The sequence below is a fragment of the Heptranchias perlo genome, chromosome 1 (assembly GCF_035084215.1).
Source record: "Heptranchias perlo isolate sHepPer1 chromosome 1, sHepPer1.hap1, whole genome shotgun sequence".
Taxonomy (NCBI): Eukaryota; Metazoa; Chordata; class Chondrichthyes; order Hexanchiformes; family Hexanchidae; genus Heptranchias; species Heptranchias perlo.
Window position 1 is genome coordinate 10,936,461 of NC_090325.1, and position 15,914 is coordinate 10,952,374.

The window sequence follows — 15,914 nt, forward strand, 5'->3', positions numbered from 1 at the left end:
AAAGCTCGTATCAGTGAAAGTGACCTTGAAGCTGTCAGATTCTCGGAAAATCCCAGATGGTTCACTAATATCCTTTAGGGAAGAAAACCTGCCGTCCTTCCCAGTCACAGGAACATAGGAACAGGAGTAGGCCATTCAGCCCCTCGTGCCTTCTCCACCATTTGATAAGATCATGGCTGATCTGTGATCTAGCTCCATATACCCGCCTTTGGCCCATATCCCTTAATACCTTTGATTGCCAAAAAGCTATCTATCTCAGATTTAAATTTAGCAATTGAGCTAGTCTGGCCTGTATGTGACTCCAGTTCCATCCCGATGTGGTTGACTCTACACTGCCCTCTGAAGTGGCTAGCAAGCCACTCAATCGTATCAAACCACTACAAAAAAGGCCCGCCACCACCTTCTCTGGGGTAACGAGGGATAGGCAGTAAATGACAGCCTTGCCATTGATGCTCACACTCCGAGAGTGAATAAGTTAAACCTGTTTAGACTGTCTCCTATTCTAACTCACTCTTTCTTTCCCAGCACTTCAAAATTCGAGGACATGTATCAGGACCACTGCTCTTTTTGATATATATTAATGACCTGGACTTGGGTATACAGGGTATAGTTTCAAAGTTTGCAGATGACACAAAACTCAGAAATGTAATAAATAATGTGAAGGATAGTAACAGGCTTCAGGAGGACACAGACAGGCTGGTGAAATAAGCAGATACATGGAGGATGAAATTTAATGCAGAGAAGTGTGAAGTGATATATTTTGGTGGGAAGAATGAGGAGATGCAATATAAACTAAATGGTACAATTTTAAAGGGGGTGCAGGGACAGAGAGACCTGGGGGCGCACATACACAAATCTTTGAAGGTGGCAGGACAAGTTGAAAAGGCTGTTAAAAAAGCATATGGGATCCTGGGCTTTATTAATAGAGGCAAAGGGTACAAAAGCAAGGAAGTTATGCTAAACCCTTATAAAACATTGGTTAGGCCTCAGCTGGAGTACTGTGTTCAATTCTGGGCACTGCACTTTAGGAAGGATGTCAAGGCCTTAGAGAGGGTACAGAAGAGATTTACTAGAATGGTCCCAGGGATGAGGGACTTCAGTTATGTGGAGATGGGGGAAGCTGGGATTGTTCTCCTTAGAACAGAGAAGGTTAAGGGGAGATTTGATAGAGGTGTTCAAAATCATGAACAGTTTTGACAGAGTAAATAAGGAGAAACTGTTTCCAGTGGCAGAAGGGTCTGTAACCAGAGGACACAGATTTAAGGTGATCGGCAAAAGAGCCAGAGGCAACATGAGGAAACATTTTTTCCTGCAGCGAGTTGTAATGATCTGGAATGCACTGCCTGAAAGGGTGGTGGAAGTAGATTCAAAAGTAACTTTCAAAGGGGAATTGGATAAATACTTGAAGGGCAAAAATTTACAGGGCTTTGGGAAAGGAGCAAGGGAATAGGGTAGCTTTTTCAAAGAGCCAGCACAGGCACAATGGGCCGAATGGCTTCCTCTAGTATTGTACCTACGATGATACTATGTTATCTCCCTCAGGAGCACTTCTTCAAGCTTTTAAAATCCAAACTTGGCATCACCCAAGCACTATTTCTTCATTTACCTCATCTTCTCTCCTGCTCTTTATTGACCTCTCTAATGTCATGAACTGTAGGTATGACAAGCAAAACTTTATATCTGAAATTGTGCATTGCTTGTTTATTTTACAATATGTTCCGGGTGATTGGGGCAATTAAATTCTCTTTCATTCGTAATTATCTGAGAGAGAATACAAAAAAAACATGAACAGCAGAGGAAGGGTAAATAAAGGAGAGAAATCATCGAAGGACTGAACCATCATTCAAATTTTAAAAAATCATTCAAATAAGGAGAGCATGTCTGCATAAAAAGATCTGCATTTAGACATGGCACATAAAACAGGAGCTCTTTACTACCAACACGTCCTGCAGCAGAAATGTCAGTTAGTTTGATATTTTCTTGAGTTTTGGGATATTAATATGAAGTATAAAAACCGATTCTCTAGCCTGATAGGTCAGTCTCTTTGTTCAACTTTTAGTAGGTAAGGCCCAAGTTTGTTCATTCTCTCTGGAAGGTACCAGAACATAGGAACATAGGAACAGGAGTAGGCCATTCAGCCCCTTGTGCCTGCTCCACCATTTGATAAGATCATGGCTGATCTGTGATCTAACTCCATATACCTGCCTTTGGCCCATATCCCTTAATACCTTTGGTTGCCAAAAAGCTATCTATCTCACATTTAAATTTAGCAATTGAGCTAGTATCAATTGCCGTTTGCGGAAGAGAGTTCCAAACTTCTACCACCCTTTGTGTGAAGAAATGTTTTCTAATCTCGCTCCTGAAAGGTCTGGATCTAATTTTTAGACTGCCCCCTACTCCAAGAATCCCCAACCAGTGGAAATAGTTTCTCTCTATCCACCCTATCCGTTCCCCTTAATATCTTATAAACTTTGATCAGATCACCCCTTAATCTTCGAAACTCTAGAGTATACAACCCCAATTTGTGTAATCTCTCCTCGTATCTTAACCCTTGAAGTCCGGGTATCATTCTAGTAAACCTACGCTGCACTCCCTCCAAGGCCAATATGTCCTTCCGAAGGTGCGGTGCCCAGAACTGCTCACAGTACTCCAGATGCGGTCTAACCAGGGTTTTGTATAGCTGCAGCATAACTTCTGTCCCCTTGTACTCCAGTCCTCTAGATATAAAGGCCAGCATTCCATTAGCCTTCTTGATTATTTTCTGCACCTGTTCATGATACTTCAATGATCTATGTACCTGAACCCCTAAGTCCCTTTAGACATCCACAGTTTTTAGCATTTAGAAAGTACCCTGTTCTATCCTTTTTTGATCCAAAGTGGATGACCTCACATTTGTCTACATTAAATTCCATTTGCCACAATTTTGCCCATTCACCTAATCTATCAATATCCCTTTGTAATTTTATGTTTTCATCTACACTGCTTACAACGCCACCAATCTTTGTGTCATCGGTCTATTCTCCTATTCCTATACTCACTAGCACATGGCACTGGTAGTAATCCTGAGATCACTACCTTTGAAGTCCTGCTTTTTAATTTATCTCCTAACTCCTTAAATTCACCTTGCAGGACCACATCCCTTTTTTTACCTATGTCGTTGGTACCGATATGGACCACGACTACTGGCTGTTCACCCTCACCCTCATGTACAAAACATGACCGGACAGATGGTCTGAGAAAGCAGGGCAAAGACCAAGGGAAGTCTAGATTAAACTGCATTTATTTCAATGCAAGAAGTCTGATGGGCAAGGTAGATGAACTCAGGGCATGGATGGGTACATGGGACTGGGATGTTATAGCTATTACTGAAACATGGCTAAGGGAGGGGCAGGACTGTCAGCTCAATGTTCCAGGGTACAGATGCTATAGGAAAGATGGAGCAGGAGGTAAGAGAGGAGGGGGAGTTGCGTTCTTGATTAGGGAGAACATCACGGCAGTAGTGAGAGAGGATATATCCGAGGGTTTGCCCACGGAGTCTATATGGGCAAAACTTGACTTCCTCTTGGGAAATAAGGAAGGGCAGGTGACAGAAGTGTTAGTGAGGGATCACTTTGGGACCAGTGATCATAATTCCATTAGTTTTAAGATAGCTATGGAGAAGGATAGGTCTGGCCCAAAAGTTAAAATTCTAAATTGGGGAAAGGCCAATTTTGATGGTATTAGACAGGAACTTTCAGAAGTTGATTGGGAGAGTCTGTTGGCAGGCAAAGGGACGTCTGGTAAGTGGGAGGCCTTCAAAAGTGTGTTAACCAGGGTTCAGGGTAAGCACATTCCTTATAAAGTGAAGGGCAAGGCTGGTAGAAGTAGGGAACCTTGGATGACTCGGGAGATTGAGGCCCCAGTCAGAAAGAAGAAGGAGGCATATGACATGCATAGGCAGCTGGGATCAAGTGGATCCCTTGAAGAGTATAGTGATTGCCGGAGTAGAGTTAAGAGAGAAATCAGGAGGGCAAAAAGGGGACATGAGATTGCTTTGGCAGATAAGGCAAAGGTGAATCCAAAGAGCTTCTACAAATACATAAAGGGCAAAAGAGTAACTAGGGAGAGAGTAGGGCCTCTTAAGGATCAACAAGGTCATCTATGTGCGGAACCACAAGAGATGGGTGAGATCCTAAATGAATATTTCGCATCGGTATTTAAGGTTGAGAAAGACATGGATGTTAGGGAACTTGGGGAAATAAATAGTGATGTCTTGAGGAGTGTACATATTACAGAGAGGGAGGTGCTGGAAGTCTTAACGCGCATCAAGGTAGATAAATCTCTGGGACCCGATGAAATGTATCCCAGGACGTTATGGGAGGTTAGGGAGGAAATTGCGGGTCCCCTAGCAGAGATATTTGAATCATCGACAGCTACAGGTGAGGTGCCTGAAGATTGGAGGGTAGCAAATGTCGTGCCTTTGTTTAAGAAGGGCGGCAGGGAAAAGCCTGGGAACTACAGACCGGTGAGCCTGACATCTGTAGTGGGTAAGTTGTTAGAGGGTATTCTGAGAGACAGGATCTACGGGCATTTGGAGAGGCAGGGACTGATTAGGAACAGTCAGCATGGTTTTGTGAGAGGAAAATCATGTCTCACAAATTTGATTGAGTTTTTTGAAGGGGTAACCAAGAAGATAGATGAGGGCTGTGCAGTAGACGTGGTCTACATGGACTTTAGCAAAGCCTTTGACAAGGTACCGCATGGTAGGTTGTTACATAAGGTTAAATCTCACGGGATCCAAGGTGAGGTAGCCAATTGGATACAAAATTGGATTGACGACAGAAGACAGAGGGTGGTTGTAGAGGGTTGTTTTTCAAACTGGAGGCCTGTGACCAGCGGTGTGCCTCAGGGATCGGTGCTGGGTCCGCTGTTATTTGTTATTTATATTAATGATTTGGATGAGAATTTAGGAGGCATGGTTAGTAAGTTTGCAGATGACACCAAGATTGGTGGCATTGTGGACAGTGAAGAAGGTTATCTAGGATTGCAATGGGATCTTGATAAATTGGGCCAGTGGGCCGATGAATGGCAGATGGAGTTTAATTTAGATAAATGTGAGGTGATGCATTTTGGTAGATCGAATCGGGCCAGGACCTACTCCGTTAATGGTAGGGCGTTAGGGAGAGTTATAGAACAAAGAGATCTAGGAGTACAGGTTCATAGCTCCTTGAAAGTGGAGTCACAGGTGGATAGGGTGGTGAAGAAGGCATTCAGCATGCTTGGTTTCATTGGTCAGAACATTGAATACAGGAGTTGGGATGTCTTGTTGAAGTTGTACAAGACATTAGTAAGGCCACACTTGGAATACTGTGTACAGTTCTGGTCACCCTATTATAGAAAGGATATTATTAAACTAGAAAGAGTGCAGAAAAGATTTACTAGGATGCTACCGGGACTTGATGGTTTGACTTATAGGGAGAGGTTGGATAGACTGAGACTTTTTTCCCTGGAGAGCAGGAGGTATAGGGGTGATCTTTTCAAAGTGTATAAAATAATGAGGGGCACAGATAAGGTAGATAGTCAAAATCTTTTCCCAAAGGTAGGGGAGTCTATAATGAGGGGGCATAGATTTAAGGTGAGAGGGGAGAGATACAAAAGGGTCCAGAGGGGCAATTTTTTCAAAGGGTGGTGAGTGTCTGGAACGAGCTGCCAGAGGCAGTAGTAGAGGCGGGTACAATTTTGTCTTTTAAAAAGCATTTGGACAGTTACATGGGTAAGATGGGTATAGAGGGATATGGGCCAAGTGCAGGCAACTGGGACTAGCTTAGTGGTATAAACTGGGCGACATGGACATGTTGGGCCGAAGGGCCTGTTTCCATGTTGTAAACTTCTATGATTCTATGATTCTAGAATGTCCTGCAGCCGCTCCACAACAACCTTGACCCTAGCACCAGGGAGGCAACATCCCATCCTGGAGTCACTTTTCGGCCACAGAAACGCCTATCTGGTCCCCTTACAATTGAATCCCCTATCACTATAGCCATTCCACTCTTCTTCCTCCTACTAATTAATCGTTCTCCCATTGTGTATGGGTAGTCAAGGCCAAGGAGCTGTCTTCAGGCCAAGCAGGGTTAGAAGGTGGAAGAAAAATTGGACCAAAGCAGAGGAAGGGAGCAGGGGGAAGGAAAGGGTAGAGGTGAGGAGGGGTGGAGGGGAGAAGGGAGGGTTACATCGTGTCTCCAGTACAGACGCTTATTATCCAAGTCATATGTGGCCTCATTATTTTTCCTACCAAAAGGCATGGGGAGACGAGGGTGGCAGTGGTTAGAGAAAGGGACTGGGTGGAGAAGTGGTAGGGATGTGAAAGCTACCACAATGGGCAGGGTGTGGGAATGGAATTGAAGGGGTGAAAAGTACCTCAGTGCTCTGTCTGGGTTGGGATGAAAATACCTCAGTAGTTTTGAAAATCTACTTCATCTCGAGGAGAGGAAGTACTTCAGAAGGGAGTGTGGGTGGACAGAAACTACTTTAGTGAGGGGGTCTCCAAATGACAAAACCCCAATTCCTCTAGCATTTGATTTTAAAATTCTCTTCCTTGTTTTTCAAATCCCTCTATGGCCTCGCCCCTCCCTATCTCTGTAACCTCCTCCTACAACTCCCCGAGATCTCTGCGCTCCTCCAATTCTTGCCTCTTGCGCATCCCCGATTTTAATCGCTCCACCATTGGCGGCCGTGCCTTCAGCTGCCTAGGCCCTAAGCTCTGGAATTCCCTCCCTAAAATCTCTTCCTCATCTGCCACTCTCTCCTCCTTTAAGACGCTCCTTAAAACCCACCTCTTTGACCCAGCTTTTAGTCATCTGTCCTAATACCTCCTTAAGTGGCTCGATGTGAAATTTTGTTTGATAACCGTTCCTGTGAAGCACCTTGGGACGTTTTACAATGTTAAAGGCCCTATATAAATGCAAGTAGTTGTTGTTGTTGAAGAAGCAGCAATGTTTTAGCAATTATGTAAGCCCCGATTTTATTTACTTTTTAACAGTTCCCAATTTTTCAAACCGTGAAAATATTCTGATATTTCAAATTTGAAGAGGTCCCGATTTTGTTCAACAAACACAGAGAGATTTCAACCTGTTCAATTCTGAACGCCTCATGGTGTAAAATGTTAAGTTGTTATCAACGTTAGCAAAGCTTAACATTGAAAACCCCGAAGACACCACCACCTACAGGTGTAACAGGTATTGCAGGTACGTGTGGACACTTTTATAATGGGATTATCCATCGGACCAGGTCGACATCGGAACTTTCAATACATTTGTGGCCGACCTACCATTTTTAATGTATAATATTTTGTTTCCGAACATTATATTTTGTACCCCATAACATATAGGGAGCAAGAAAAGAATTGTAAGACTGATGATTTGGTATCTGTGACTTTTGATTTGCTGAGAAATGTCTATTTTCTATCTTCAATATATTTTTTATTCGTTCATGGGATGTGGGCGTCGCTGGTGAGGCCGGCATTTATTGCCCATCCCTAATTGCCCTTGAGAAGGTGGTGGTGAGCCGCCAAGTTTGATCAATTTGATGAAACTACTTCAGTGGCAAAGAAAAACTCTTTTTAATCACATTTAGCTAACTGATGTGCTTAATTGAGAGAGTGAGAGAATGAGAGAGAGGAAGAGAGAGTGAGAGAGAGAGAGAGAGATGGAGAGAATAAGAGAGAGAGAGAGAGAGCAAGCGCACATACAAGACGGTAACAATTGCGACAACACAACGCAGATTATTTATTAGAGGTGGCTCATTTGTACTGATAGGCCAGAGTGCTTCACTCTCCTGGGGCCTAAAGCCCTGACCTTTCACCTTGGCCTACCAATAAAATTCACCTTTAAATGCTATCAAGCTCCCAATTTTTGCGATAATTAAACAGACTTTACGATTAGCTCACCTTGATTTAAATGCAAAAGCATAAAAAAGAAAGAGAAGAAAGAAAAATAAAAAGAAGTTGTTCATCCCAACGAGGAGTTTGGAGAAGATGAAACTCTAGCAAATAGTAACTCCTCGGGTGCAGCTTCTTGTCTTGGAGATCTTCTCACAATCCTACTAACCCTATTATAGACTCAAATCAAATGAACAAACTCAAATTATACATCTTAAACTCTAGCTGCTGAACCACCTATCTACAATGTGCTTGCCCTAACATCAAAGGCTGACTGGCTTGCAGTCTTTTTTTTCTGTCTTGTAAATTATTTCTATTCACAAGGATCAGTGTTGGGACCACTGTTGTTCACTATTTACATAAATGATTTGGACTTGGGAATCAGAAATTTCAAAATTTCAAAATTTGCAGACGACACCAAGTTGGGGGGAGTAGTTGAGACTGAGGACTACGACAAAATACAGAAAGACATTAATGAACTTGCATGTAATTGGCAAATGAATTTCCATATAGATAACTGTGAGGAGTTACATTTTGGTAGGAAGATTAAGGAAGCCACATACTCCTTGGAAAATAAGAGTCTAAATGGGGTAGAGGGATTTGGGGGTACAGATACACAAATCACTAAAAGTAGCGATGCAGGTTAATAAGACCATAAAATAGGCAAACCAAGCACTGGGGTTCATTTCTAGAGTGATAAAATTGAAAAGCAGAGACGTTATGTCAAACTTGTATAGAATTTTGATTGACCACACTTGGAGTACTGTGAACAGTTCTGGTCTCCAGATTATATAAAGGATATAGAGGCACTGGAGAAGGTGCAAAAAAGATTGACTAGGATGATACCAGAACTGAGAGGTTATACTTATCAGGAAAGACTGAACAGGCTGGGGCTCTTTTCTCCACAAAAGAGAAGACTGAGGGTGACCTGAAAGAGGTCTTTAAGATTATGAAAGGGTTTTGATAGGGTAGATGTGGAGAAGATGTTTCCACTTGTGGGGGAGACCAGAACTAGGGACCATAAACATAAGATCGTCACTAATAAATCCAATAGGGAATTCAGGAGAAACTTCTTTACCCAGAGAGTGGTTAGAATGTGGAACTCGCTATCACAAGGAGTAGTTGAGGCAAATAGCATAGATGCATTTAAGGAGAAGCTAGATAAATACATGAGGGAGAAAGAAATAGAAGGATATGTTGACGGGGTTAGATGAAGAAGGATGGGAGGAGGCTCATGCGGAGCATAAACACCAGCATGGACCTGTTGGGCCAAATGGCCTGTTTCTGTGCTGTACATTCTCTGTAATTCTATGTATCTTCTGAATTTCTTCTAAACCTTTGCCAAAAGAGCCGATTCCTACCAAGCCTTTGCCAATGTCTCAGTTGCTAGGAAATGTTAGCCTCGGCTATACATCGGCCTCTAATTTTCCAGGATAAGTGGAACTGGGTCAACCTGAAAAGTCCCCGAAATAAACAGAATGAGGTTTGGGGGGATTGGACATTGCACAGTGGGTTAGATACTTGCCTGTCACCTCTTGGATCAGTATTCAGATCCATCCCAGACTAATGAGACAAAATAGCCCACTGGCTATAAGAAATGAGTTGGGCAGTTTCAATCTAGTTCCTAGTAACCATGAGCCCACAGTACAAACGGGCGGTTTCATTTCCAGAAGCCACAGGATAGCTCAACTAGGAAATGTAACAAGGTCGCAGCAAGCCTCTTCTGAAGCCTGGGCTTTGGCACATTTTTACAGCAGAGTAGAGGCAGCTTTACGTTGCATCTAACTGTGTTACACCTAACCTGGAAGTGATTGATGTTCATACTTAAGTAGGGATCATTCAGTCACCATAGAATCATAGAAAGGTTACAGCACGGAAGGAGGCCATTTGGCCCATCAAGTCCGTGCAGGCTCTATGTAAGAGCAATCTAGCGAGATCCACTCCCGCACCCGTACTAACATTGCTCATCTTACTGAGCACAAAATTCACGACAAAAAAAGAGAGCAGTACTAACTCCAATATGAATAGAAGAAGATGAGAAGAGCTTCACCCAATGGGCCCAATAACCTCCCATTAAATAAAAAGCAGTGTGAGCTCCCTTGATGGTAGAACCATACAAGCCAGAAGTCCACTTGATCGGCATCCCATACACTGGCTTAAACGTGCATTCCCTCCACCATTGGCATACCGCAGCTACAGTGTGTACTATCTATAGGATGAACTGCAGTAACTCGCCTGAAAGCTTCTTCAGCAGCACCTCCCAAACCTGCGACCTCCACCACCAAGAAGGACAAGGGCAGCAGGTGCACAGGAACACCATCACCACCAAGTCACACACCATCCCGACTGTGATATATATCGGCCGTTCCTTCATCATCGCTGGGTCAAAATCCTGGAACACCCTGCCTAACAGCATTGTGGGAGAACCTTCACCACATATCCCTGCAGCGATTCAAGAACAAGACACACCACCACCTTCTCAAGGGACGACTAGGGATGGGCAATAAATGCCAGCTGTGCCAGTGATGCCCATATCCCGAGAATGAATAATAAAAAATGGTCTCAGGTTACCTAGTTTGGTGATAACAGCTGGTGTGCTGGTTAGGGCACTAAAATTGGTCTCACTGTGATGATGGGGGTTGGGGGGGGGGAGGTGGGAATCAGCCAGAGTTCCTACCTCTGTTTGCTCTCTTGCTGAAAGATACATGTGTATAGATGTCGGTTGAGAACAGGATGGAGGTCTGCTGTGATAGTACCCCATCCCATGACCACGGTCGAACAACTTGCTGTGACGCGCTGTCCAGGTTCGGACATGAAGAGCAGGAACTTGGATGAGTTACCCCCAGAGGGTTTCCCCATCACCCAGTGCATCCTGGCATGAGTTAGCACCTTCGGGGGTGGGGGGGGGTGAGGGGTGAGGGGTGGATTGGGGGCATAAAAGGAAACAAAAATGCCAAACTCAATGCGAGTGGCAGTTACAGGGCTGAAAGGGTTAAACCTGCTGGGAAAGTAGTCTTGTAAAGCTGGAAACTCAACATATTTTCCATGAAGGTAACCTCTTGGCCCCTGCAGTTCTAGTTGCAATTCAAAATAATTAACATAGTGATTGTATTCATTGATCTGAAGGAGAATGAGCGGGGGCCAGTAATCACCCTTGACTGGAGACCTGCTTGAGCTAGAGGCTGTCCTTATTTGGCTCTCACCTCTGCTGTACCCTTTCAAAATTCAGCACCCAACAAACGTGCACATATTGTAGATTCCTTCTCCCAGTCAATAAAAGAAAATGCACGTCTGATTTAAAGATGCAGAGTGCAGTCATGAATCATTCAGCAAGCCTCTGGCAACAGTACCTTCAGCGCCATGGAGGACACTGTGCAACTTTGTGTGGGCGTACCTGATACACGGCAAAACAAAGGAACGTGAGGAGCAGAAGAGGTCATTGATGCCTATCTGGCCGGCCCAAGATTCAAGCATTAGCATGTTGTACCCTATCTCTTATACTCCTCAGTTGCTTCATTTGCCATGATGTGGAGATGCCGGTGATGGACTGGGGTGGACAAATGTAAGGAATCTTACAACACCAGGTTATAGTCCAACAGTTTTATTTGAAAATCGCAAGCTTTCGGAGGCTTTCTCCTTCGTCAGGTGAAGTGACGAAGGAGAAAGCCTCCGAAAGCTTGTGATTTTCAAATAAAACTGTTGGACTATAACCTGGTGTTGTAAGATTCCTTACATTCATTTGCCAGATAGCTATTCGGGCCATCTTTTAATTTGGTGACACTATCCATCGCCACTGTTTCTCTGGCTGTCGGATGAACAACAGCAACAACAACTTGCATTTATATAGCGCCTTTAACGTCGTAAAACATCTCAAGGCGCTTCACAGGAGCGCAATCAAACAAAAATTGACACCGAGCCACACAGAAGGAGATATTAGGACAGGTGACCAAAAGCTTGGCCAAAGAGATAGGTTTTAAGAAGCGTCTTAAAGGAGGAGAGAGAGGTAGAGAGTTGGTGAGGTTTAGGGAGGGAATTCTAGAGCTTGGGACCCAGGTAGGTGATGGCATGGCCGCCAATGGTGGGGGGAAGGAAATCGGGGATTCGCAAGAGGCCAGAATTGGAGGAGCGTAGAGATCTCGGAGGGTTTCATGGCTGGAGGAGGATACAGAGATAGAGAGGGGTGGGGCCTTGGAGGGATTTGAATAAAAGAATGAGAATTTTAAATTTGAGGTGTTGCTGGACCGGGATCAGCAGGTTCAACACTCTGATAATGTTAGCTTCGCTCAGTTGATACCATTCTCACCTCTAAATCAGAAGAATGTGGGTTCAAGCCCCCTTCCAGAATTCGAACACACAATCCAGAATGATGCGAATGAGACATTAAACATTAAACCAAGGCCCTGTCTGCCTGTTTAGGCCATTGTCAAAGATCCCATGGCACTATTTCGAAGAAGAGCAGAAAGAGTTCTCCTGATGACCTGGCTTACATCCCCCTCGCAACCAAAATACACACACACACACACACACACACAGAACCAGCACAGTAGAATACAAGTCTACTAAGGTTATACTGAAGTTCTGATGAAAGGTCTTCGACCTGATACGTTAACTCTGTTTCTTTCTCCACAGCCTGACTGGCTGAGCTTCTCCAGCATTTTCTGTTTCTATTTGAGGTTACACTGAAGTTGTTTAACGCAGATTAGAAGAGGGATGTGCGGACTGGAGAAGGTGCAAAGAACAGCAAGAAGAATAATTCCAGTAAGGGGAATGAGTTGTGAGAAAATGGTACAATGAAGCTTAGTCTAGAGGCTACAAAGAAGATGACTAAGGGGGTCGCAAGGGCACAAGTTGAAGTATACAAAATATTAAATGGTTGGATAAAGTTAAGTATAAACATTACTTTAAAAGCAGTTCGGATATCAGGAGCAGAAATTATCATAGAATCATAGAAATTTGCGGCAATGTGTCTGTACTGGCCGAAAAAGAGCTATCCAGCCTAATCCCTCTTTTCAGCTCTTGGTCCCTAGGCTTGTAGGTTACGGCACTTCAAGTGCATATCCAAGTATTTTTTAAAATAAGTTGAGGGTTTCTGCCTCTACCACCCTCTCAGGCAGTGAGTTCCAGATCCCCACCACCCTCTAGGTGAAAAAATTTCTCTTCAACTCCCCTCTAATCCTTCTACCAATCACTTTAAATCTACGCCCCCTAGTTACTGACCTCTCCGACAAGGGAAACAGGTCCTTCCTATCCACTCTTTCTAGGCCCCTCATAATTTTATAAACCTCAACTAAATCTCCCCTCAGCCTCTTCTGTTCCAAAGAAAACAACCCCAGCCTGTCTGATCTTTCCTCATAGCTAAAATTCTCCAGTCCTGGCAATATCCTCGTAAATCTCCTCTGTACCCTCTCTAGTGCAATCGCATCTTTCCTGTAATGTGGTGACCAGAACTGTATGCAGTACCCTAAGCAGTGCTTTATACAGTTCTAGCATAACCACCCTGCTCTTATATTCTATGCCCTGGCTAATAAAGGAAAGTATCCCGTATGCCTTTTTAACCACCTTATCTACCTGTCCTGCTACCTTCAAAGATTTTTGGACATGTACTCCAAGGTCCCTCTGTTCCTCTACACCTCTCAGTGTCCTCCCTTTATTGTGTATTCCCTTACCTTGTTTGCCCTCCCCAAATGCATACCTCACACTTCTCTGGATTGAATTCCATTTGCCACTTTTCTGCCCACCTGACCAGTCCATTGATATCTTCTTGCAATCTACAGCTTTCCTCCTCACTATCAACCACACGGCCAATTTTTGTATCATCTGCAAACTTCTTAATTATGCCCCCTACATTTAAGTCTAAATCATTAATATATACCACAAAAAGCAAGGGACCGAGTACTGAGCCTTGCGGAACCCCATTGGATACAGCGTTCCAGTCAAAAAAACACCCATCTACCATTACCCTTTGCTTCCTGCCACTGAGCCAATTTTGGATCCAACTAGCCACTTTCCCTTGGATCCCATGGGCTTTTATTTTTCTGACCAGTCTGACAAGTGGGGCCTTGTCAAAAACAATATAAATCAACTTAGATCGGGTATCGGAAGGAAATTCTTTGCAATAAGAGTGAGGTATAGTAGGATTAACCTTCCCGACGGTAATAGAGATGCAGATATTAGCGACGTTCGAAACACGTTTGGATGCTAGGATGGAAATAGAAATCTGGAATTCTCTACCCCCAAAAGGCTGCAGATCCTGGGACCATTGTGTATTGCAAGACTGAGATCATTAGATGTTTGTTAGGTAAGGATAGAAACATAGAAAATAGGAGAAGGAGTAGGCCATACGGCCTTTAGAGCCTGCTCCGCCATTCAATATGATCATGGCTGATCCTTTATCTCAATACCATATTCCCGCTCTCTCCCCATACCCCTTGATGCCTTTCGTATCAAGGGATATGGAGCTAAGGCGAGCAAATGGAGTCGAGGTACAGATCAGCCATGATCTAATTAAATGGCGGAGCAGGCTCGAGGGGCTGAATGGCCTACTCCTGTTCCTAAGTTCCTATGGGTATTGGGGGATGAGCTTTGCTGGGTCAAATGGCCTTTTCTCATTCTTGGTTCATCCCTATGTTCTAAACCTTGTTAATAAACATACAGATGTCAGGTGATAGAATCGAGATTGGGTGTGGTGACCCATATGACAGGATAGGTAGGAGAGCCACTGATGTTTGTGTTGACCAAACCCCATTGTGAATCAATGTCTTTATTTGAAGATTGGGGATGACAATTAAAGGGAAAAATATAATTATTCTGCATTTACCACAGTAAAATTCACATCTGCACTTCCAGCCTCACCAGTGGAACACATTTAGAATCAGCATAGAATCATACAGCACAGAAGGAGGCCATTTGGTCCATTGTGCCTGTGCCGTTTCTTTGAAAGAGCTATCCAATTAGTCCCACTCTCCCCTGCTCTTTCCCCGTAGCCCTGCAGAATTTCTCTCTTTCAAGTATTTATCCAATTCCCTTTTGAAAGTTACTATTGAATCTGCTGGTTCTTTTGCCAATTACCTTAAATCATTTGCCCTCTGGTTATCGACCCTCCTGCCAATGGATACAGTTTCCCTATTAATCTACTCTATTTAAACCCCTCGGAAATTTCCATTTATTTTTCTGAATTCTGCACCATTCAGTTCCTTTTAATCTGACACTTTGCTGAACCATAACCGGACCGGTGAGATATTACTATCTCATCAAAGGCTCGGTGGTGCCCAGCCAGTCAGAGAACCAACTGTGATGTTGATTCCCGATTTAGCAGTCCTGCGGCTCATTTATCTTTAGTCCGGAAACATTTTGGTTGTTTACCTTCAATAATTTTGCATGCAGGAGCAGAGTGTAGGCTGCCTCTGTGAAATTATCATAGGAGATGTGCAAATCCCGGAGTTTATACAAGTACCTGGGAGGGAGGCAGAGAGGAGAAAACTGGTTAGATGGTTACACTGGGTAACAACAACAACTTGCATTTATATAGCGCCTTTAGCGTAGTGAAACATCGCAAGGCGCTTCGCAGGAGCAGTCATCAAACAAAACTTGACACTGAGCCACGTAAGGAGACATTAGGACAGGTGAAGAGGTGGGTTTTAAGGAGCGTCTTAAAGGAGGAGAGAGAGGTAGAGAGGTGGAGAGGTTTGGGGAGGGAATTCCAGAGCTTAGGACCGAGGCAGCTGATCCACATGTTTATGGTGAGAGGGTTACTGGATGCACTTTCTGACTACTGGCAATGTGGGTTGTGCTGGGTTGCACATCCTTCACTCCTCCAGCTTTTAAAACCAATCTGCCATCTCCTACTCACTATGCCCTGATTTATCTTGTCTTCTCTTTTAATCTTTTTAACCTTGCTGATGCTTTGCACTACGATGGGTGTTGGCTCTTTACTTTGTTTTTTCCTGGTGACGTGCGGGCTTACAAGAGCCATACAACAATTGCTCGCAGTTATATAGCG

General features: G+C 43.8%; 1 protein-coding gene across 2 annotated transcripts in view; it reads right to left on the reverse strand.

Moving 5' to 3' along the window:
* Positions 1-15,914, reverse strand: part of LOC137316523 (dedicator of cytokinesis protein 2-like) — a 1,021,473-nt gene that overhangs the window by 89,419 nt on the left and 916,140 nt on the right. For both annotated transcript variants that reach the window (XM_067980505.1, XM_067980471.1), the window contains exon 37: positions 15,278-15,368. In XM_067980505.1, coding sequence (XP_067836606.1) covers positions 15,278-15,368 — 91 coding nt within the window. The remainder of the gene's footprint in view (positions 1-15,277; positions 15,369-15,914) is intronic.